Source organism: Protopterus annectens, chromosome 10.part0, assembly GCF_019279795.1.
Source record: "Protopterus annectens isolate FY-2018-M chromosome 10.part0, PAN1.0, whole genome shotgun sequence".
NCBI classification, from domain to species: domain Eukaryota; kingdom Metazoa; phylum Chordata; order Ceratodontiformes; family Protopteridae; genus Protopterus; species Protopterus annectens.
In genome coordinates this window covers 1,033,463,931-1,033,489,184 of record NC_056744.1, presented here as the reverse complement: position 1 = coordinate 1,033,489,184, position 25,254 = coordinate 1,033,463,931, and the positions used below count along the sequence as shown (strand labels likewise).

At 38.4% G+C, this 25,254-nt stretch overlaps 1 protein-coding gene across 1 annotated transcript in view; it reads left to right on the top strand.

Moving 5' to 3' along the window:
• Positions 1–25,254, top strand: part of TYW3 (tRNA-yW synthesizing protein 3 homolog) — a 286,230-nt gene that overhangs the window by 22,264 nt on the left and 238,712 nt on the right. Inside the window, exon 2 of the mRNA XM_044085798.1 lies at positions 24,409–24,489. Coding sequence (XP_043941733.1) covers positions 24,409–24,489 — 81 coding nt within the window. The remainder of the gene's footprint in view (positions 1–24,408; positions 24,490–25,254) is intronic.

Here is a 25,254-nt window from a genome sequence, read left to right as displayed (position 1 = left end):
GAAAACAAGTTTAACTGTTTCATAGAGGCTTGCTAACTTGCATTAACTCTCATAAAGAGTCAGCCAGTTCATCACTGTGTAATGATTCAACCAATGTGGGTAACTGCTTTAAGGCTAATTTAATTATATAATGTTTTGTATGCTGACTGGAATTTTTTTGTCATCTTTACATATATACTATTTGCTTACTTTAGCTTGGTAGTAGATTTGGCTTGGCTTATCAGTAATTGGCTGGATTTTTGTGTGGTCTATTAACTTCTTTTATATTTTCGGGTTTTATTTTTGTAACAGTGGAGTGTGCTATGGGTACAAGTAATTTGCTCTTTTATTACTTTGTTCAGTTTAAAGTCTGGCATTAACAGCTAGTGTTTATTTGTGGGAAGTATACTGAAATGTTTGATCTCATATTGTTAATCCTCTTTCATTCCTTACGCATGGGTATCGATTCCGAGCTCGGAACCGAGCCGGCCATTTTCCAAGCTCGCGTCAGCTTCAAACTCCTGAGCTAAACTCTTACTCACAATCCCCTCTCCCTGTTACCCCAGATTTTGTTTGCCACGTTGCCATTCAGTCGTGTCAAGCTACTTCTCTTGAGCTAAGTACATTCAATTGTTTAATAGTTTTACAGATTACTTTTCTGTCAGGAAAGTTCAAATTTTATTGTCTCTTACCCTATCGCATCTAGCATTCATAATTTCTTCAAGTTTTTTGCTTCTTTCTCTACCACTTTTATCGCGAGGTATTCTCTCTTTACCATCATTGGTAATCCTTTTCTCTTTTCTCTCATACCTTCGGGTACTCTCTTGTACCATTGCTGGTACCTTCTCTATTAATTAATTTACTGTCATGGCAGATAAGAAAGGTAGTCCTTGGTTTAAGCGTGTTCTGATTGTGGACACAAACTGCCTACTTTTGATGCATACTCTGTGTGTTTATTGTTTGGGAGCTTCCCATTTGTCTGTTGACCCACCCTGCACTGTTTGTGAGAACTTTTCTAATAGAACCTTGTTGGAAAGGAAAAACAAGCTGTTACTGAAGGGACTTCTAAAGTCTCCCTTTTCAGAGGTTATTTCTGGGTTGGAGGCCTCAACCCCTCCTAAAGCCCATAAGAAAACTTTGGATGTTCCTACTAAGGCTAAATCTTTGCCTTCGTCCCCGGCTGGGAACTCCCGTCAACCAAAACCTAAAAAGGCTAAAGTTTTGACTCCAAAGCTCTCTGTCAGCCCCAGTGCTTTCAGTGCCTAGACCTTTGGCTCCATTAGTGATTTCAGCTCCGTCTTCTCCTGCAGCCTTCTATATATTGGCACCAAGGGGCTCGTCGGTTCAGACCATTACCACTGTATCGGCACCGACCGTTCAGTCGCTGCAGACCTTGACCGCTTTGGCTCTGAGATCTTCATTGGAACCGAAATTGTTGACTCCTGTCTTGTTGGGTCCAGCTTCGACACCGACAACCACTTCGGCACCGATCCCTGTGTTGGTGCAGACCATGACCTCGGCACCGATGACTTCTTCGGTGCAGACAAGAGTAATCCAGTCTCTCTCGTCATCGTTGTCCTCGGTGCGGTCAGATGAGATGGGCACCGAGTCTGCCTCTTCTGTGGACAGGCATGTTTCTTCCTCAGTCTCCGTGAGGTCCACTAGAAGCCTTTCTGAACATGATGTGTTGCGTCTTGTGGACCAGGTACTCTTGGCCAGAAATATCCCACCCCTCAGGAACTATCCTTCCTTGGGAGATGATCACCCATCTCCAAATACCCCTTCTTATTCTCCTCCTTTATTGCCTTTGAAGTCCATGGATATAGCACAGTCTTCCCCTTCTGCGGTTCCCTTTATGGATCTCACTAAGGAACCGCAGTTGCCTTCGTGGCAGGAAAGTTTTGCTATGACCCAGGATGGCAGTTGTGACACGCATAGTTTGCTGCTCCACAGCCAACCAGGGACTCAGGGTCGGCAGGCTGAGCCACTTAGGGGAGGGGTGACCCCTGTCCTAGACATGCACTCCTCTTCGGGTGGACCAGCCCTCCAACTGATGGAGAAGGCTTTCGCTGCTGCTGATGATTCTGGATTGTCTATACCTCCGCCCTCCTCTGGTACACTGGTTTCACAAGTCACACCTAGCGGACACCGGGTGCAGGGGCCGCAGGACATATTCCCTCAGGAATCCCCTTTTCTGCTGTCTTCTCCAGCTTCTCCTGCTGAGGAGGTCCATTGGAAAAGTTTGTGTAAGAGGAAGCACATGGAATCCACAGAGGAGTCCCTCACTGAAGACACAGATTTCAATGAGGGGAAGGATCCCCTCGGTCACCCTTTGAGGTATCCTTGATATCTTCGAAATCCTGAAACAGAGAGGTGACTGGCAGTCTTCTAATCCAACCTCTAAAGAATCTGTGTTCCTGCAGGCCTTTTGCGCCCAGCCCCCTACCTCCTGGGTTACTCCACCTGCCAATGAACTTGTCCGGCTCATCGTGCAGCATGCTTGGAAGGCTCCTGATACCATTGAAGTTATTCCCCGGAGACCAGATAAGATCTTGTCCCCTCCTGCTTCGGATCCCCATTGGTTCAAAGGTCTTCCTGTGGATGCTTTGGTGGTGGTGGCTGCAACAAAAAAGGATCTGGCAGACAAAGAAGGCCAGACTGTCCATCTGCCTAACAAAGAGTCCCGGGCCCTGGACAGGATAGGGAAGCACACCTTTGCTTCAGCGACCTTTGCTGTCAGGTCCCTGAATTATATGGCACATTTTACCAGGCTTCAGAGGGATCTGGTTTCTGAGCTCTCTGAAACCTTGACTGGTGCCGTGTCTGATGAGGTCTATGACAAAGTGGCCTCCCAGCTGGCCACCATTGAATCTATATCTAACTCCTCTATGCGATTGATATCTCATGCATCAGAAGGAGAAGCTAGAGCAGCGGGTTCAGCTGTGGTCTTGAGATGACATGCCTGCATGCGCTTGTGCAATTTCACGGAACCCTTTAAGTCTTCCTTTCTTAATGCCCCCATTGAGGCCTCCTCGTTGTTTGGGCCCAAAGTTAAAAGCACACTGGCCAGATGTGAACAGGATGGTAAGACACTTTCTGCCGTAGGTGTCTGTTATTCTTCCCCTCAACATGCTTTCTCCCAAAATCAAAAGAGTGGGAAGATATGGTTCAAGAAATCTCAGGGTCCTTTCCATGACATACAGGCCGAGTTCTCCCCCAGAGGCAGCGGGGGAAACTCACAGGGAAGGACGCTCCTTTCGGGGCAGGGGGGGGTCTGCGTAACCAGGGTTCCTGGGATTCTTTCCCTGGTCAAGAAAAGCGGCCCAACTCCTTTCCTCTGGAGGTGGTTGGGGGGGACGTTTCTCCTTGTACCCTTCTGCCTGGCTAACCATCACCACCGATTCTTGGGTACAAAGGATTATAACCAGAAGTTATCATATCCCCTTCGATCTCTGTCCCGTTCCTTCAAAAAAATCTTCCCGACGTTCCACCCAGTCAAAGGGAAGAAGCAGCACTAGAGATAGAAAAGCTGCTAAGAAAAAGCGTCATCCAAATAGGCCCTCCAGACCAGATAGGATCCGGATTCTACTCAAGACTATTTTGGTGTCAAAGAAAACCGGGGACTGGAGTCCAATTTTGGATCTCAGTGTACTGAACAAGTTTGTGAGAGTACAAAAATTCCGGATGGTCACAGTACAGTCTGTCCTCCTCCTTTTGGAAAAAGATGATTGGATGTACTCTATAGATCTTCAAGATGCGTACTACCACATAAAGGTGGCTAGGCCATCAAGAAGATTTCTGCGCTTCCGTGCGGGAGCCAGTCGCTACCAGTTCAGTGTACTGCCCTTCGGACTCTCTACAGCCCCCAGAGTGTTCACAAAGTGCATGGCAGTTGTAACAGCTCACTTGCGACTTCAAGGATTCCAGGTGTTTCCATACCTAGATGACTGGCTCATTTTCGCCTCCACCAGACATCTACTGGAAAAAGCCCTGGTATACTCTCTCCTCGCTGCTCAAAGGCAAGGCATAACCATAAACTGGCAAAAATCCAATCTCACCCCATCTCAGTCGACAGAATTCATAGGGTTATCTTGGAAAAACTGCAGAGCTGCTATTCCAGAGCACAGAATTCTAAGGATAAAGCAGCAACTAATTACAATCCTTTCAAAGGAAAAATCCATGGCTCACTCGGTTCTACAGCTGTTGGGTTCTATGGCAGCCTCCATCACCATTATTCTTCTGGCCAGGTTTCACATGAGGCTTCTACAATGGCAACTGCTCACCCAATGGTATCCTTTTCAGCATCCTCTTTCAGCCATGATTCGAGTAACCCACAGGTGCAAACAGGATTTAAATTGGTGGATGACACACAATCTCTCACAATGGTCTCGCCCCTTCTCCCCTCAGCAACCCAAGGCCACAGTGACCCCAGACGCCTCCCTGATGGGGTGGGGGGGACTATGTCAGTGACAGACAGTCCAAGGCACTTGGTCCTAACTGGAGGCCCATCTGCATATAAATGTTTTAGAGCTGAGGGCGGTGCTTCTGGCGTTGCAAGCATTCCATCCCCTGCTGCCGTCTGGGACAATTGCGATTCAATCAGACAACACGGAGGTGGTCTGGTACATCAACAAGCAAGGTGGAATCAAATCTTACCCCTTTGTCGAGAGGCCATGAGGATATGGCAATGGGTGATGGCTACCAACCATTTTTCTTCTAGCAATGTACATTCCAGGGAGTTCCAACGTGATAGCAGACAGACTCAGCAGGTGCATTCTTCAACCTCACGAGTGGTCCCTGAATCCCTTGATAGTGGCAGAGATCTTCCACTGCTTGGGCCGTCCTTGCTGCGACCTCTTTGCATCCCCGACCAACTACAAATGCAGCAACATGCAGCAACTACTTCGCCCTGATTCCCCCTCTGGGACAGTCGCCCAGGGGCGCTCTAGTCCACGATTGGCCCTCGGGTCTTCTTTACGCATTTCCACCCTTTCCCCTCATTCCCCAGTTTCTGAAGAAAGCCCGTCGGTTGAAGAGCAAGGTGATCCTCATAGCACCATATTGGCCTCGACAGATTTGGTTCCCCTTCCTTTGGCCTCACCTACTAGATTGACCATGGATTCTCCATCCAACCCCGGAGTTGATCTCACATCCACAGAACCTGATTCATCCCAACTTGAACAGCCTGAAGCTCACTGCTTGGCTACTCCAATTCCCTTGATTGTCAGGCAGAACGATCTTTCTTTACCAGTACATGATATTCTCATTGCTTCTCATAAGTCTTCCACTAGAATTACTTATCTGAGCAAGTGGAAAAGATTTACCTGTTGGCTGAAAGATAAACAAGCAGACCCCTTTTCAACCCCAGTGTCAATAATACTAGACTATCTGGCCGACCTGTTTTCAATCGGGTCTATCGGCCTCCACCATTAGAGTTCATTTGGCTGCAATTTCTAATTTTCATGAGGGCATCCAAGACTCCTCTCTTATGTCCTATAAATTGTGCAAGACCTTCATAAAAGGTGTGAATCATCTGAAGCCACCTTTTATAGAACCTATTCAACCATGGGATTTATCATTAGTTCTACAAGCTCTGACAATGTCACCTTTTGAACCAGCCTCTTCTTGCGACCTCAAGTATTTGTCATGGAAAACCTTGTTTCTGGTCGCCATTACTTCTGCCAGACATATTTCTGAACTACAAGCTTTATGTATCAAGAGTCCATACTTGATTTTTCATAGGGATAGTGTCTTAAGAACTAATCCGTCATTTCTGCCTAAAGTGATCTCTGAAATGTCCATTAATCAAGCCATTGAATTGCCAGTTTTCTTTCCCAATCGTTCAAACAGAGGAGAGTAATGCCTACATACCCTAGATATACACAGGCAAATCCATCTTTACTTAAACAGGACTAAATCTTTTCGTAAATCTGACCAGTTATGTTTGGCCTTTTCTGGACCTAGATTAGGATCTGCTGTTGCTAAGGCCACATTAGCTAGATGGTTGAAGGACTTTGTGACCTTTATTTATATACAACGTAATATCTCATTGCCTACTACCATGAAAAGCTCATTCAACAAGGTTGGTGGCAACTTCTGCTGCCTTCCATGCCAGAGCTTCTTTACATGACAGCTGTGCAGCTGCAACTTGGGCTATGCCTCATACCCTCGTCAATCATTAAAAATTGGATTTGTCCTCCAGGGGAAGAGCATATTTTGGCTCTATGGTGCTCAGGAATGTCCTTCCATGAGAGCCTCCCAGGAATAGAGGTAGCTGGGGACTCTGTTCCATGCGTAAGGAATGAACGAGGATTAACAATATCAGATAAAGAAGTTATGTCTTACCATAATATTCCATCTGTATTGTTGATCCTCGTTCATTCATTACGACCCTCCCTCCTTCCCCCTCCTGTGGTTTCTAGTGGTTCTCACCATCCGGTTCTCTTAGGTTATTTGACCAGAGGTAGCCTGTACCTTCTTTGACTTGCAAACTCAATCTGAGGTAACAGGGAGAGTGGGATTGTGGGTAAGAGTTTAGCTCGAGAGTTTGAAGCTGATGCGAGCTTGGAAAATGGCCGGCTCGGTTCCGAGCTTGGAACCAATACCCATGGGTAATGACTGAACGAGGATCAACAATACAGATGGAACGTTATGGTAAGATATAACTTTTTTTTCTGTTTTTTTTGGGAGGGGGGAGTGGCAAGCTGTGCTGTGAATGGAAGTTATTTGTCCTCTTTGCTCAGTTTAAAATCTGGTATTAAGGGCTAGAGTGTATTTCTGTGAAATACATTGGAATATTCTGTCTCTCTCTTGGGAGAGTTGTAACTGTTCCACCACGAAAAAACACTAGATCAGAAAATGTCAAGTAGTATCCAAAAACACAGTACTCACGAACAAAAAGCTTTAATGAAGCTTTCGGGTCTACACCCTTCATCAGCACAGAGTTGTAACTGTACCATGGATGAAAACAATGTGCCCTCTTAATTTGCTCGGTTGAAAATCTTGCATTAAATGCTAGTGTGCATGTGTGTGACATAAATCAGAATATGTAATATGCCAACAGGCAAATGGATTTCAGGGCTAGCTGTACTGTGATGAAGGTAACTTACCCTCCTCATTTGCTCAGTTTAAAGTTTGGAATTAAGGGCTAGTGTGTATTTGCATGATACATTTGAATATTTATTCTCTGTTCTTTTTTTTTTTGGGGGGGGGGCTAGCTGTGCTGTGGATGAAACTTGCAGTCTTCATTTGTTCCATTAATAGCATGACAATAAGAGGGCTAGTGTGCATTTGTGTGTAATTTGATTGTTTTGCTGTTTTAATACATCAGAGGGCAACCAGATTTTTTTTGGGGGTGCTATTTGTGCTGAGGATGAAAGTAACTTGAACCTCGATCCTCTGGCTTTGGTAATCAGAGGTTCAATGTTTTGAAATTTCGAAATTTGGTAGTGGACCCGTCTATACATAATGCTGTTCTGATTGGTAGCTAGGTTCTTGTTTCTTGATCACTTGATTTTAAGTTGTATTTTGATTAAATATTTAAACCAATTGTTTTTTTTTAATGTTTTACATGGTCTGATGAAGCACTTTCATATTGTGAAAGCGTTACCATTGTTAATAAAAACATTTTTTATCCAGCCACTGGTGGTGGTTTTCTCCTGGATTGTTGTCTGCTTACTTTTCGATTTCAACAACATTTACCCTCACTGCTTCTTTTTTTTACATAATCTACCCATCTAGCTAAGGCTATTGCAGCAGTGTCAATATGATGAACACAGTACAGTTGTATAAATAAACTTAGCAAACCAGCAGAGGTTTGAATGATCACTGCAGCATTAGCCACTACCACTCTCCATCCTCCCCGTTTTCTCTTGTGTTGTTTATGTCATGGTGTGCACATTTGTGTATGTATCTATTTATTTTCTGAAAGCATTGTTTTTTTAACAACATTTATATAAAAGAAAACCTGCTCCCAGTTACAAATGTTATACATCAATCATGTTTTCTTTTGTATAGCTGTCATCAAGCCAGTATTACATGAATTGCTCAATTTCTGCCCTCACCTAAACCTCACTCCTCCTCTAAAACATTATTCTGCATGTGTAATTCCCATAATTTCCATTTTTTCAGTGTAATTTGTTGCAAGCCTTTTCCAAAGATCCCACTTCCAGTTCTTTTCTATCAGTTACAATATTCAGTACTTCAAACACAATTGGTTTAGACTTTGTTTCCATTTTCTAGTAATTGCTTTTTTGACAGACACTAGAATTAAACTTAGCTTTGCCTTACTGTGTCTAGGTAATCCATTTCCTGTATTCCAGCTCAAAGAATTCCTTAGTTACAGCTTTTTGCTCACCCAATATTTCTGACAGAGTACCCTGTAAGGGGACTTTTTAAAGGCTGCCAACTCTAGACTCCCAGAACATATGTTCCCAGTTACCTCTTTCTTCCATCACACCTTCAACATTTGGCATCTACCTGAGGGAAAAATCTTTGGAGTCTGCTTGGGGTATAAAATACCTTTGCAAACACCTCCAAACAAAAATCTTAAATCTTCTAGACTTTGTTGCTTATTTAGGAGCCATGCAGATATCCTGACATTGTTAAATTGTGAATTTCTTATCCAATCTGTCTTTCCAATCTCCTCTGATGGGTTCCTGTAGTTTTCATGCAATATTTTATATGCCCTTCTAATTATTCATTTTTAACAGCAGCCCCATATCTCTTTCTCTTTGCTTATACTCTATTATCAATCTCTGATAAGAAAGGCAGTCTCTAGCTTGCAGATCAAATGTCTTCTTGGCCTCTTCACATTTTATTACCTTTCCTTCATTAGTTATTTGCACCCAATACCTTGGTTGGTTTTCCAGGTTTATCCAGTAAATTCCAGCCCCCTCTTAGCTATTTTATGTATCCCCAATTATGTATCCCCAATTACAGTCATCCCTATCAGCAAAATCTCCTTTCTCCATTATCATGTTGGCTTGGTTGTGGAATACTTTCTGCTACTTTATGAATATAATATTCTGTATGACTTTTGTTATTCTCCTTAAGGATTTGCATCCAAAATCCCACTCTGTCCTTATTTCTTGAAATTTTCCTGCTTCATCATTATTCCTTTCCACTTTGAATTATAGATTTCTGCTTCTGTTATGTATTTGAGCTTTAAATTACTTTGAAATATCCTTTCATATTATGCAATCCTAAACTACCTTATTCTGTTGGAAGGATCAACATGTCTCACTTGATCTTTACCTTGTTACCCTCCTAGATAAATTCCTTCAACTCTTTATTAATTACTGTCCACATTTTCTCCTCTGGATGATTAAAAGTATGCCTGACTAGTATGTAAAACTTAAGGGACTAAAATCATTTTCAATGTTTGTATCTTGCTATCCATATCTATAAAGAAGTGCTTCTAGTTTCTCAGTTTTTGCATTGTCTTTTGTTTAGTATCTTCTCATGAAAGCACTCCATATAATCAAACGCTCATAATATCGAAATTGTTTCACATTGGCAGAAGTGATCAAAACCTATTTGATAGCTATAACTTGGGAAGAAATTTCTGTCTTCCCTAATAACTCTTGAATAATTTCCACTACCCATTTACCCATTCCTTAAATTCCTTTCTTTTTAAGAGTTAGGAGGAGAAGTAGCAGTTCTCATTTTTATTTTATCCTGGTTGTTATTGGCACATGATCCAAAATTAATTTTTGGATGTGCATTGAAGCTTTCAATTAAATGCACATGTTCCTGTGAAATATAATTTCTGTCTTGTCTAGTGCAGTTATTGTACCTTGGGGAATAATATGTACATTCTTTCAGAGTTCCTACTACTGAATTCAAGTATTCTTTACTAAATATTTTCATAATTTTGTTCAGAAATCTGCCATCGTTTCTTAAATTTTCCCTTATTGGCTCTCCAGATACATCCCCAGTGTTGCAAATCAAGTTCCAGTTTCGACCTATAAATAATATTTACAGCTGAAGGCTGATTATTTCTCCGAAAATTTTCCTAAGCTGCATAGTAGCAGTTGTAGGTAGAATATAATTATATGGCAGCATAATCCTCCTTCCTTGCCAGTAGCCCTTTACCAGTACAAATCTACCATTATTATCTGTTTTTTTCCTCTTCTTCTGTCACTATTGGAGCTCCTTTAGCAATTAGTATAATTATTGTCCATTTCCTTTGTCCCTGATATTCTTCTGAATATCCATCCTGGAATCCTTTCTTTATCAAAATCACATTCTCACTTCTTTCCAAATATGTTTCCTGTATCATTGTTATTTGCACTCCGCAGTTCTTAATGAATATCCATCCTGGAATCCTTTCTTTATCAAAATCACATTCTCACTTCTTTCCAAATGTGTTTCCTGTAGCATTGTTATTTGCACTCTGCATTTCTTAATGTAATTCAGTACTCTTACCTTTTTTGTATATACGTGTAAGGTCATTCACTTTCCAAAATAATCTGGATAGTGTGGACCTAAGTTACATTTTACTAGACTTTTTGTTTTACTGAAAAAAAAAACACCCCATAAAGGTTTAACTTAAAACAAACCTGTCTGATAGGAACAGTTGACTCAAATCGACAGCTGCACTCACTGGCATTATCTAACCTAAAATTGAGGTTATCTATGCTAAAGCACATCTTACAGCCTGTGCTCCTACTTACACTAATTGCTTTCTATTTTTGTCTTATCTTTATTCCCCTCCCAGATGTGAAAAACAGCTAACCTTTCTTCTCTTTTTGAATTGTAATGCTTATATTTGTTAAAACTAAAAAACAAAGAAAAAAAATTGTTAATTTTAGTATCTTTATCACATACAACAATCATTAAAAAGCTTTAGCATATAACATGCAATTTATATCCTGAAATACTTTATACAAATATTGTTGGGAACAAAAATTGTTTCACATACACAGCTACTCCTTTTCCCCTTTTTTCCTTATAGTGTCCTTACCAACATTAATGACATGAAGTGGCTTATATGCTGTTCAGTCCTCCACAAGTTTAATAAAGTCAAAAAAAGTCCAATCTTTCTCAGCCCCTGTTTTTGTAAAGTCATACCTCACAAATGTTATTGATGCTTTCTTTATATTCTCTCACATTTATTCACTAATTTCAATGCTGCTGCTCTTCTTCCTGTTTATCTCAGTCTTCCAACCCCAGACTCCTGTTCAAGTCCAAGGTACTCCCAATTCTTCTAGTGAACTCTGGTGCTTTTTTTTGTCTTTCAAGCATTTTTTTTTTTTGGAACATTGAAGAAAGTTTCGCTGAAGTCTCTCTCTGGGCTGTATTATCAAAAAAATGAGAAATAGCGTCTACTTGTGGCCTTACTTTTCCTTGGACAAATCTTTTGTATTTCCTCCTTAGCCTTTTGATCCTTCAGGAAAAAATATTCTGAAGACAGCTGGATACAGCAGCTGGAATTTCATACATGCCTGTCAACATTTCCTTATTGGTGGGATAAATTTGCTTATCGTCTGCCTTATGTGCAGTGAATAATCATTTTCCACACACTAGTGTTTCCAATTTTTAATATTTTTCTCCTCTGCCATAGAGTTGTCAGGATCAACACTTTCTGATAGTATGATTACATCTTTACTAGTGCAGGTTTTGGCTGCTTTCTCATGGCCAGATTTGGAGCATACATATGATGTACATTTCAATTAAGAAATCATGGTGTAGAATGCCAGTCTAGTTTCTTATTTTTGCTTTCATGAAATTAAAATGGTCTCTTGCTTTCAGTTTCTCTGGTACAACAGAACATCACAGGTTTACTTTGCGTGCTGTGTCTATAACTCTACCACTGTTTGAAACAGCTCTTCTTGAGTAGTCTCATACTCAGCCAGCCTTTTCTTCTCTTTGACTTCTGACAATTGCAGAGTTATTAATTCATCTGAATAGTTATTTAAAGCTTCTTCCATTTTCCCCAGCCTTTTGTTATTTAAGTTGATATACTCCTTCAGTGACTGATTTATTTTAATCCGCTCTGAGCACATTTAATTTTTTTTCTTTTTTAAACAATAGCCCTGTAACCCAAGGGACTCAGATGCATGCAAACAGAGGAAAACGTCAAGGAAAGGGGAAGATGAAATTGAATAAAGACAATACAATCCAAAAGTATTTGGAACTTAAGTAATTTTGATTTGAACATTGATCATTTGTCAGTTCTAGAGAAAGATTTTTCTTTTATACCCTCTCAGAGGGTGAATTTAGCAAATATTTTAGTTTATCTTAAATTGTACACCAGAAAACTAAATTTACATTATATTTTATGTGCTTTTCAGCAATTCTCACATACATAGAGAATTCAGAAAATTACTACTAATACACCACAATTACATTCTACAATACAAGTTTTCAGTGATGTATGTAAAGTAGATCTAAGGAAAAATATATAAGAACAATGAATGTAAGTTTTTTCATCTGTCTGAAAAGGCAAGAAGAACTTTACATGATTTAACAGACAACAGTGATATCCATGTTATGAAAGTGGATAAAGGTAATGGAATAGTTATTATGAACATTAATGATTATAAGCAACCCATGCTTGATATGTTGAGAGGTTGTGAATGTTGCAGAGACTTTAAAAATTTTGAAATTGTAAAAGGTTTTTCAAAAATTATTGTATGACTTGTTTGTTCAAGGTTACATAACTTTTGAGTAGTACAAATTATTTGAAGTAGAACATCCAAAAATGGCTGGAATGTTTGGTATACCAAAAATTCACAAAGACAGTTTGAAGCTTCCTTTTAGACCAATAATGACATCAGATTTTCTTTTATAACTAAACATATCACAATACCTATACCACAAAAATCAGAGTTTTATTTAAGGTGGTCATGGTACTTACTAGAATTATTAAGAGACTGTGAAGTGGTATGATCAGTATGTTTTTTAGTAACCCTACATGTAGCAGCATTATACACCAGTATACCTCATGAGGAAGGAATTGAATCAGTCAGAAGGTGTTTAACAAAGTGCATAGACATTGATAACACGCATTTGAACACTATGTGTATTTTGTTGGAAGTTATTTTAGAAAATAATTTTTTTATGTTTCAAAATAAGTACATTACATAGGTTAAGGAAGTAGCCATGGGTGTCAAAGCAGCACCAATATTTGCTAATTTAGTTATGGCTTGGTGGGAAGAAGAATGCTTAAAAAGATATTCTTTATTAAAATATTTTTACAGTCATTTTATTGATGATTTTTTTTTTTACTGGGGTGGTACAGTTGGAGAATTGAATGAACTTCTGGAGAATTTAAATTCTAGTAGTAGCTATTTAAAATTTAAAATTGAGATGAATACATTAAAACAGATATTTGAAAGTAAGATATTTCGGAAGAATACTTTCAGGAATAATTATGTACATTTTTTGAGTAACCATCCCAGAAATTTGAAATCAAATATCTTTCATGGTCAAATTATTAGGGCCAGAAGGACTACAACCAAATATATAGATTTTTTGAAGAAGTAAAATATATTATTGCATTGTTTATGTTAAGAGGTTATGCGAAGGAAGAATTAAATAATATCCGTTTAAAGATAAGAATTAAATAATATCCGTTTAAAGATTATTGAGGAAAGATATGGTAAATTCCCATCTATTATTAAAGAAGGACTTAAAAACACAAATTAATGTTTCTAACTCTTCTGATTTTGAAAATTTCTTAGTATTTCCAGTAATTATGTCCATTGACAGCAAAAAAAAAAAAAGAATATAATAAGGGTACTTTTAACTGTAGAATCTTACTTGAGATATTTTCTTTTCTTACCAATGTATGACTGACATTGTCTTTTTACCCATGTTCTATATCTTCTTTTACCTGGAGTGTTTTTATTAATTCTTGTTATATTATTATGCTCAGCATACATTATGTAACCTGTTTTGTGTATTATGCTGGATGTACTGTATTTGTATAACTTGATGTTGGAGCTTTTCTCCCCGGGCCTCCGCTGAAAATGGACCTGGTTCAGTCGGAATTTCCCGGTTAATAAATGTAAAATAAAAATAAATAATAATAATTGGGGAATTAATAGAGGTAATGCTGAATTATCTAAAATTCTTGGCAAATTTCCACAACTTCAAAAATGAAATTATGCATGAAATATTGCTGAAATGAACAAAAATTTAAACATATTCTTAACAGGACGAATAAAGTAAATCAAAATTACAATCGGTAAAGTAGTTTTAAAAGGGGATTTTCTTTACCAATTTCTAAAGACATAGGTGTAACAAAATATATTTTAAATGATACTTTGAAAATTATATTAGGCAAGAACAACTTCTTAGAAGTTTTAGGTGACAAACCTGTGTTTACTTATAAAAGCAGGAATAATTTGAAGTCTGTTTTAGAGAGAGAGAGAGAGAGAGAGATAAACAGAAAGTAATGCAGGTATTGCATATGGAACACATAAGTGTAATAACTGCAAGTTTTATAGATAACATCATTGATGCATCACATATTTAGATAAATAGTTTCAAGGAAGTAGTTTGGATAAAAGGTTATTTTACCTGCAATTTGTGTGGAATTTGTATTTACCATCCTGTGAAATGTATGAAAGTTTTTGTAAAGGAAAGACGGTAATAAAACTTTCTAAACGAACACATCACAGCCATCAAGAAATGTGATTATAGTGATAATTTAGCCAAACATGGCAGTGAATGTATTGATTTTAAAAAGTAAATTTTTTTTGATTTGGATGAAGTAAAAAAAATGGATTTATAGGAGATTTCAATATACATTTAGAGTGTAAAGAGACAAAATGACAAATTAAGTTTGCAGCAGATAATAAACCTGGGCTGGATGAGCACATTAATATTAAATGTTTTTCAACAGTCCAGGGATTATAAAAATAACAAGTGTTACATTAATGCATTTTTAAGTATATGTTTTATCTTTTTAATTAATGCAATACATTATAAATTGAAATAAGTTATTGATTAATTATTTTCATTGGTAGTGTTTGGTCATGTGATTCAACATTTTTGTATGTAATAGAAAGAAGTGTAGTATTTATTCTGATGAAGTTCTAGATGAATAAAGAATGAAAGCACTAAATCAATTTGCACCTTGAGTCCTTTGATTTTCTGGCTTGGCATGTATAAGTTTTTTTTCTCATTCTGAAGTGCCCTTGAGTTTTAGTTTGATTTATTTTTTCCTCTTTTTTTACACTGGGAAAGCTGAAATTAAGCTGTTGATCAGTTTGCAGTTTTCTTGGAAGTCCTCATCATTTTTGTTTTCTTAGTGTTGTAATTTCAGGGTCTGCCTCCCTCGCTTTGTTAGCTTGAAAGCTCTGAAGAGCGTTGTGCACAAACCTGTCTTTTTTGTCAGCTCAGCTCAAGTTGACTGACTGTTTTGGGGCATGATCATTTCCCTGAAACTTTGGATGGTGGACATCTGTTCTATTCTATGCAGAACATAACCCATATAGCCAAGGCTTCTGCAGTAGTGATCATTACTGTTATGGTAAGTTTACTTACACAACTGAACTTTTTCTGCCAAATCATTGAGGATTGCGGTCATTAAATTGGGGAAGATGCTAGCTGTGGATGAAAGCAAATTACCCTTGCATTATTGCTTTGCAGCACTAGAGTGCATTTATGTAGAATATGCTTTGGGTACTGCTTGTGTGAAACCAAGTAAAAACTATCCATGATTTCGGGAATGTCCTAGCTTTGCCTTATTTTGATTTGTTTCTCATAACAGTTGTAGTTTCCTAAATCACTGAGGACTGTAGTCATTTAATAATGACAAACATTTGAGTTTTAGACTTCACGTCCTTCAGAAAACACATGCCAATGTAAACATTGATATTGTAGCAATGTTTCTGAGTATGGAAGTGTGATATTTAAAATGTGTCTCTGATCTGGAACCATTGCCCCTCTTTTTTTTTTTTTGCATTCTCTGTGATTCTTGTGCTAAGAGGTTGATAGCATTATGTTTTATCATGGTTCGATAAGATGGACACAAATCATCTATAATTGCTGGATGGGGGCTGTTTGTTCAGTTAATCATCTGGCTTAGCAGCATTAATATGCATTTTTGTTTAATAAGTTGAAATATTTATAGGTTAGCTACTGTTTATTTGAAACAAAAATTGAAATCATATAGTTCTCAACTGCAATTCAGTTGGCCAAATGTCCCTGATTTTGTCTCATATTTTTTATTTGTTCCATATAAAATTTGTGGTTTTCTGGCAAATTGTTGAGGATTTCAGTCAGTATATAATTACAGGTATTAGCATTTCAGACTTCATGTTCTTTGGAAAATGCATGTTAATGGAAAAACTTTTATTCTAGCAACTTTCAGTATATAACAAGAATTAAAATAAGTCTCTGATTCAGGGTTTAGTCCCTCATTATTTTTGGCTCTGTCCTGATTTTCCCTCAGAGTTGTTTTTTTTTTACCCACAGTCAGGCAACATGGCTATACATGCTGGGGGGTGTGGGGTGACCTTTTTGTTGGTTTAAACAGTTTGGTTTTACATGACTAGTGTGCATTTATGTGAAATAAGTAGAAGTATATGTGTGCTACTATGTGTTTGTATAAATTAAATATGAAGTACATCATTGTGTCCATAGCTATTATTTTTGCCACAACTGGGTATCTGAGTTGTACACAGTAAACTGTGGGCCCATGACTGCTGAATATGAGACTGTCTATTTATGTGAATGGCTTACCCTGCTGTCATTATCAAGCTAAATAGTCAGTAGTCTTGCTTTGCAGGACTATTGTGCATTTTTGTGAGGCAGGTTGGAATACTTTACTCTCAGAGGTTTTTTTATCTCACTCTGTGAGGTGTACACAGTCAAATAGCTATATGTGAAGGGAATGAACACTGGTGAATTACAATGACATCAGTTTGAATGGTCTTAAATCAGGCAGATGAATCCAAAAGAATGTGCATTTTATGCATGATCCTCTCAAAAAGTGCAGGTGGAGATGGTGGCCCATGACTTGAATACTGCTTAAGGTCTAATGTACTCTTAATCCACCACTGAATATGCTCCATTACTTTACCAGTAAGGCTGGTAAAGCTTTTAGGTCTGCAGTTTCCTGAGTCAGTAGTCTGTTCCCTTTTTGTAGAATGGGATGATTACAGCAGTTCTCCACACCTCCAGTACAAATCCAGTGGAGAGGCTGATATTTAATAGGTAGGCTGATATTTAATAGGTTTAGTAGTGAATCTATGAGACAGTGTTTGCTGCTGACAAGAATGCAGCTTGAGTTAGTATCAAAATCCTTTGAACTAGTATTTTTGACCTTGAAGATAGCCCTATAGGACTTGCTTTGAACCGGTCAGGGGTATGTGGACATACTAATTGTGGAAAAAGTAGAACAGATAGAAGAGTAAAGTTTGAACTGAATGTGTCCAGTAATATGTTGGCTATACCCTCAAGAGATGAGTGTGTATTGTTGTTGTGTATTAGCTCAGTGCATTGTTGGGAATTGCTTCTAAGGTTTTCGACATATCCAATGAATGCTTGGTGGTTGTCCTTAAGTATAGGTGACTTGTTTTTGTAGTATTTGATTTTGCTTCTGAGTTTCCTATTAGTCTTTTGTGAGTCCATCTGTAGAGGCTTGGATATTATGTTTGCTCTTCTGAGCAATGAGTTTCTGCCTATTATTGTATAATTTGCTAATGGTAGGGTTCTACCTTAGGGGCTTATTCCTGAACTGTACATTATATTTGTTCCTTTTGGACCAATACCGCAGTGCATGGTTTGATGTAGGCGTAGCAACTGTTTGCAGGCATTGCAGTGTACAAGATGGGAGTCCTTGAGGCAAGGTGGGTGCTTACATTTCATCAGTTCATCATTTAGCTGGAGTAGGTTTACCTTTGAAAAGTCAGAAGAGATGGAGGTACATCAGGTTTTACCCTGATCGTGAATATTACTGAGCGATAGTTTGATTTAACTAGTGATGGGATAACAGTAGGTGCTGAGCATAGAAGGCTTGTATCGGTGAGAACTGGATCCAATATTTTAGAGCCCCTAGTTGGGGGGGGGGGTGAATTGGTGCTGTAAAGAGCTAGCATTTATAAAGACGTGGAAATGTTTTTCATACATTTTTTGTGGTGGTATAGGTTTCCCAGTTGATAGCAGGATAGTTGAAATGTTGCAGGCGAATAAATTTTAATTCATTGGGGAGGGACATCAGTTTGCTTTGATGAGCCTCATGGGCTTCAGGTGACTAGGTAGGGATTTGATATATGACTGTGATGTGGTGTGGAATTTTATTAACTTTAAGAAGGATATATAGACAAGTTCAAGATCATTGTCATAAGAGTCTAGAGGTGATTTGATTTCATGGGAATATGGTCAAATCTCCTTCAGCAACGCCATCATTTTAAGCATTGTGTCTAAAAAACTAATAGACATTGAAACCTAGTACTAAAGTATGCTATCACTACGCTGAAATCATGCCTCAGTAACTATACAAATATCTATATTTTCAAGGGTAAGGAATACCTGCAAGGAGCATAAATTCTAGTTTAGGCTTTAGCACTGAACAGCGCTATCTTTATATAGTTTTGATTTTGCTTGACTATGTAGGTAATTTGAGGAGATTGACTTTGCCTTAAAAAGGCACTATGTGGGGAGAAGGTTTTGGTCAGTATAAATGGAAGCCATGAGGAGTGGGGTGCGGGCCATTCCTACCAAAGCAGTTAGAGCTGTCTATTGTCTCATTCCAGGCTGATAGTAATTGGCATCATTCTAAGGTGGCATCATTCTAAGGTGGTCCAAAATGTAAGTCAGTAGTTAGTCAATTATCTTTTATTTTTATTCTGGTGTCATTCTTGGTGATGGTAGTACACTTCTCAAGACTAGTTTCACATCAGTTTCAGAAATATATTAAGAAAGCTCCATCATGTTCCTCTTTATGTGATCTAAGGAGGCTTCTCTCAAGTTGTGTAAGCTCACGTGCAATGACCAATTCATATGTGTGCCTTGGGTGAAGGAATGTGAAGGCCCTAGTGATTTGGTGGATCTTGGCACCTCAGCAGCATATTATTATTGTAGCACTCTTTGTGATGTGCTTTATCTTAGGAGAGTGCTTCATCAGACACATCACAGTACATCTTAAGGCAGAATCGTCTTTTGAGAAAAAGTTTATTTGTGTCACCACTCAACTGCCCATAGGCAAAAAAATATGCTGGCCTCTGACTGGTTCATTTTTGCTCTAGATTATATATCTGAAAACCTCAGTGACCCAACTCCACCCTTCATTGCTGAGCTATGTCTAAGACATTTTCTGATTTCTTGGCAAGGGGTTGATTTGCCATTTGAGTGATCATGTTTTGCAGTTCTGTTTGTAATATCTGTGGTTATTGTTTCATTCCTTAGTCTTCATAACCTTGTCCATTTTCCCACTCTATATCTTTCCCCTTGTCTTTTCGGACTTATAATAATCGGTTACACTTTTCTATGATGAGCTCCACTTTTAGTTATTCTCCTTTTCTTTCTACAGAGTACTAACCTTTCCAAGACAATTCACTACTTTGCCTGATTTTCTCTTCTTTACTCCATTTCATTCACCTTACCTTTCCTTACTGCAGCCTGTCCTTCAAAGGCCTTTATTTCCAGTAGTCTTCCTAATGCACTTTACTGCTTTGTTTCTAACTTCTCCGTAACTCCACCACTGGTCCATCCTTTTGTTCACCTACCCCCCCCCCCCCTTTTTTTTCTTTTTCTTGTCTAATAGCTGTTTACACATCTCTAGTGAACCATACAATTTTCTTGCTTTTCATTTTCTTTGCAAACCTCCCCAGTTTCATTTTCATACTCCCCTATAATTTCCCTTATTGTTCTCTGCAACCACTTTAATATTGTGCTTTCCTCCCATTTACTGAGATGCTTGCCTATCAGCAGCTCCAGTTTCCATAGTTGGCCCCGTGTAATCCCAGGAGCTGGTATTTACAATAGCATCTTGTTCTTTGTATGTAGGTAGTGTGTAAATGCACAATTGCATAGTCAGTTTTTTAGTGGGTCCCGAAGTTGTAAATAATTCACCACATTCTCTCTGCGGGTAACTAGGTTAAGAGTTCTACAGCATCTGTGTTCAAGTGTTAACTTCTATTTGAAGTCTTCTTAGCCAAATATCGTGTACAATCTAGTTTCTTTTCTTGCTCTGACTGATGGAGTGCTCTACTTAGCATCAGGCAAATCAAGAGCTGTCATTATAAAAACCCTCTTCTTGTTTATTCATACTGTAGTCCTGTCTTGTCTTGTCATGACTCTTCATCCCTGGCATTTGTATTGACTGACCTGCAGAGGTATCATTCTTTCCTTTTGCCCTTAATAACTTTACTGTGAGAGAGATTATGGTGGAATCCTTTTTCCCATCTTCCCTTTTCAACAGTCTACATCTGTAATTCATCTTTAACATGTATTGTAACACCTCTTTCTTTATTACACATTCTTTCATTCACCCTAAGATTGCCAAGGTCCATCCTGTTTTGTCATTGGTGGATCTCTCAGTTAACCCTTCCACATTAGCCTCACTGTTGGCCACTAGTGCTTGCTCATACATATTTCCTGTCATGCTTCCAGTATTGCTGTACAGCAGCTCAATTGAACTGTCTTTAATTGCTACCTCCTGTCAGTCCTTCCTACCCATGTTATCCCCTCTGTTCTTGCTTTATTCCAGTACATTTCCTTCTAGCTCATATCATCTCCCAGACCTATTTCTTAAACTTCTCTGATGTTTTGCTTTTGTTCTATTACTTTCCTTTCTCCTTCCTTCCCCCAACATTCTTTGGTGTTTGCTCATTTTTGTGTTTCTTTTATGTTGCTTATTGCTATTCTGCTTCTTCCTTTACTCTGTTCTTGTTGCCCTCTGTTCTTTCTGTCTTCCTTCATTTTATGTGCGCCCTCATGCCTAGACACTTCTGAACTACACTTCTCTATCCTTATGTATGTTTTCTCTACTCCATCCTTTACATCCACATATTCCTCAGCAGTTTGCTGATCCTCCTTTTGACTGTCTCAATTCCGTACTGCCATCTCATGCATATTACCTGGCCCTCTGCTTCCTCCGTTTTTGCTCCCGTTTGCTCCATTCTTGAGTACCTTTACCCGAGTTCTGCTGTCTGCAACTCTTCCTCTCATATTCCTTCTTACAAACCATTTGTTGTTTCTCCCTTTACTAATTCTGTCTTCTGCACTCTTGGTGAGTCCTACCTACCAGTCTCTGCTGTGTCATACTTATCCGTCTCTACTGTGCATCCTAGCAAATTCATTTCCCTGTGTGGCTCTCATGCTCTGTTTGAAGCTCCCACAGTCTTTATTATGCCCTCATTCATTTACTTTCCACAGCTTCTTAAGCCATATCACTGAAAGAATATCTACTACTGTCTACTGTCCTGTTGTTTGCAGTGCTGCTTCCTTTCTTCCTTAATTTAGAACCATTCAGGCCCCCTTTTTTCTTGGCTTCTGCTCTTCCTATAGAAAGTTAATTGTTTTCCTTATTTCTTCTTAGCCCAGCCATAATATTTTTTTTTTCATTCTCTTCCCACTTTCCTTCTGCAGCCTTGCTCCTAGTCTCATTGATGCAGTTCTAACAGTTCTACCCTGGCTTCCCTAATATTTTTTTTCTTATGGCCACATGAATCAAACTACCCTACCTCCAATATGGCCTCCTATCTATTGCCTGCTTTGAAAAGAAGCATACTCACTGTTTCTGTCCTGCTACCTAGCTTACAAAGCTGTCTTAACTGATGTACACAGTGCAGGGCTTACTGCTGATGCAGTGCTGTTGCACTAATTTCTGGCAGCTGTGTTAAAACCAGTGTCATCTCTTCATCAGTACTCTATCAGATCTGTTTAAATCCATGCAGACCAAACCATAATTTTCTTTCTTCCTTTCTGACTACCTTTTCAGAAATATGTTGCTCAACATTGATTCCCTTCGTATAACAAAGACATGCGTCTGGACCGTTTCTCCCCGGACTTCCACTGAAAATTGGCTCATTTCAAGTTGGACTTTCCCGGTAAACAAATGTAAAATAAAATAAATAAAACAAATAATTTCTGTCTTTTTCCTGGCTTCCCTTTCCTCTTCAAATTTTGAATCTTTCATTACTTCAAAAGAACCATTTTGAAATGTCAAACTATTTCCACTTATCAGTCACTACTCATTGAATTCCTTCAATTTGTGCAGAAACTGGAATGACCTAAGTTAAGTATATTAATTGTAAATATTCTGTTGCTACTACTATGCATATATTTTGTTTATTTAAATTATATATGTGTCTGTCCCTTATTTGTTGTCCCTGTTCTAGAACTTATCTCCATGGGAGCCGTTGAAAAGGGCCAATAGTTCAGTTGGGCTATCCTGGTAAACAAATGCATATAAATAAACAAGTAATGAAGCTGTTTACCAGCAAGATTTGTAGTGCTGCTTTCTCCTTATGAGAGACACAGAGAATAACTTTGCTACCTCCAATTAACTAACACACTGCAAAATCCCCTTTTAAGACAATGAGCATTTTTACTTAGCAGTTCAAAAGAAGCAGTCAAGGTGCAAACACTTCTGGGTAAACCTAGAATAAATTGTAATTTGGATGAATGGATGAGTAACTTCAAATTCATCCCCAGTCTAGCACCCTGTCCCTCATGGATAGGGGAAACATGACAATGTCCTAACCAAGTTATTAGTTTGCAAAGTATGAGGGCTAAAAGCTGCCATTTCATGTATGGCTAGACTTCTTGAGATCCTCACAGATCAGTAACCTCATGAGCATGGATGATCTTGTAAACTATATATCATCTGAGTAAATATGCAGTAGTCAATGGCACTCTCCATTTAACTCTGCCAACCAATATTAAGATTCTAAAGAAAAAGAAAAACACTTGCATAGATAGGTTCACATGTAAGTATTAGGCTGGTTGTCCTTAAGGACCATTTTAAGCCTAGTCAGGTTCCCTTTTTGTGCTTGAATTAACCTGTCCCATTTGGTTAGAGATTGGCATTACCTGTCCCATAGTCAAGAATTATACTTTACCCCTAATGTGAATAACTGGGAGTACACCATAGATAATTTGCAGGAAAACATGCATGAGGTAAAGCATTTAAGACCTGTCTCTGACCATTAGTAGTGTATGGGGCAGTCCTGTGATAAATTGTCTGTTTCCCATCCATAGATCCAAGTTGCACTTGATATTGACAAGGATGAATTTTGTTTTATGCGGATGGCGAGTCTGTTCCAGAGCAGTGGTATCCCTCTGCGAGATATACCTGTCCCTCCATTCATCAGTAATGGGTCAGAGGATGTCTTGTAAGCCAGACACAGGTCAACTCTCTTAGCAGTCTGCAGAATACTGAGTATAGTGACAGGACATTGAGTCAGTCCACGTAAGACATTTTGTTTAGGCCTTTTATCTTTGGGATCCTGTGGGAGTTCCAGTTGTTGCATGTATCCAGACAGATATATGCCAAGGAGGACATTATATTCCATAATATTATCAATAATAAAATAAATATATTCAATAATAGAATAAATATTATAATAGTATAATGCTTGCAGCCGTACACCTCTGTATTTATTAACATAAAATTTACCAAGCCAACTTTTGTTCCCTATTTCCATGAGTAGTGAGCTGTTCTTTGCTGTATTACACCCATATAACGTTTCTGTTCAGCTCTACAGATAATCCATCATGCAAATGCTAGAAATGCTGCCTTGTGGAAGAATGTTTAATGCCATGTTAGGTATAAGAGCAAGAAGGAATGTTCTATTGACAGGTGAAAACTAGTCTTTAAAGCAGAAGAGATTTCACTTCTGACATAACTGCTGTAAAGAATATTTTTTTTCTGGCTTATATGTCATTTTACAACACTCAGATTATTTTAAATATATTGGATATGATAATAGCTAGGTTTACAAAAATGAATCTCCAAAACAGTAGTGTTTACACAAGTCGAGACTGTTGGACTTTTCAACATTAATTTGGAAGTGGTATGTTCTGACATGTTTAATTGGGCGCCTCAGTTGAGTTGAAAATAAGGAATAGTCAAAGGTTTCTACTACCAGTAAGCCTGCATTGCATTTATGAAGTATACATTTTTTCTAAATATAAACATCATTTTACTTTAGCCATTGGGCTAGGATGTAAACTCTGTGGAAAATTGATGGTTGCCGGTCAAGATGTAGCATTTTTGTACAGAGTTCATTATTAAAAGTATATTTCAAAGCACAATGACAGAATGAGAAGCGTAAGTTCCTGTCAGGGTTTGATTCATTTAAAAAATTTATGTGACATTAGTTTAGATTTGGTGTTTTAGTACGAGGCTGATAATTCCAATTTATAGTAGTGGAATTTGGGCTGTATTATTTATAGTGATAACAGAAGAATAATATGAACTTTTGTTTTCCATGTAGTGTCAACAAATATTCTCTTTCTTCGTAGAGTTGTGAGAGCACTGAAGTGCAGAAGCAAAACTGCAGTTGGCTTTATGTTTCTCATCAGAAGTGCCAAAAACACGAGCTGGTAAGTTAAGTATTTTTCAATAAATATTTTACGTATTGGATAACAAGCACTCAAAAGATGATTGGACAGTTCTGTTCCTTTAGTTTTTTATGATAATTCATTGTTTAAACCCTTTAGTTTCCTGTTCTGTGGGTTTAACATATGATCATTGCAGCACTCTTTGTGATGTGATTTGCTTTATCTTAGGAGAGTGCTTCACCAGACATATTACAGTACATCTTAAGGCATAATAGTCTTTTGAGAAAAAGTTCATTTGTGTGTCGCCACTCAACTACCCATAGGCAAGAAAAAATGCTGAGCTCTGACTGGTTCATTTTTGCTTTAGATTATGAGGATACTACGCTGAACATATCTGAAAACCTCCGTGACCCATTTCCACCCTTCATTGTTTAAGCTACTTGCCCTGCTGAGAGTTGCAATGGTAACAATCTAAGCAGAAGGGAACATGTATCCTTATTAACTTTCTGCTATTCTAGGCCAAAAAATATCATTGTTAACTTTTGAAGGCAAGGCAGCAACTGACTAAGGAGTCCTGCTGGCTCAGCTAGATTATGGACTTCCCCCTAATAGCAACAGCCATGAAGAAAAAAACTGTCAACCCACCAAACTTAAGCAAACAGTGTCTGCAGATGTATCACACTTGCCACCTTCAAAGAATACATCTGCATAGTCCTAAGCATAGCCAGATAGCTACCCATGAAAGAAAAATAAAAATTACTCCACTTTTTCACAAGCCAGCTCACTAATGGGTACATAATATGTAAC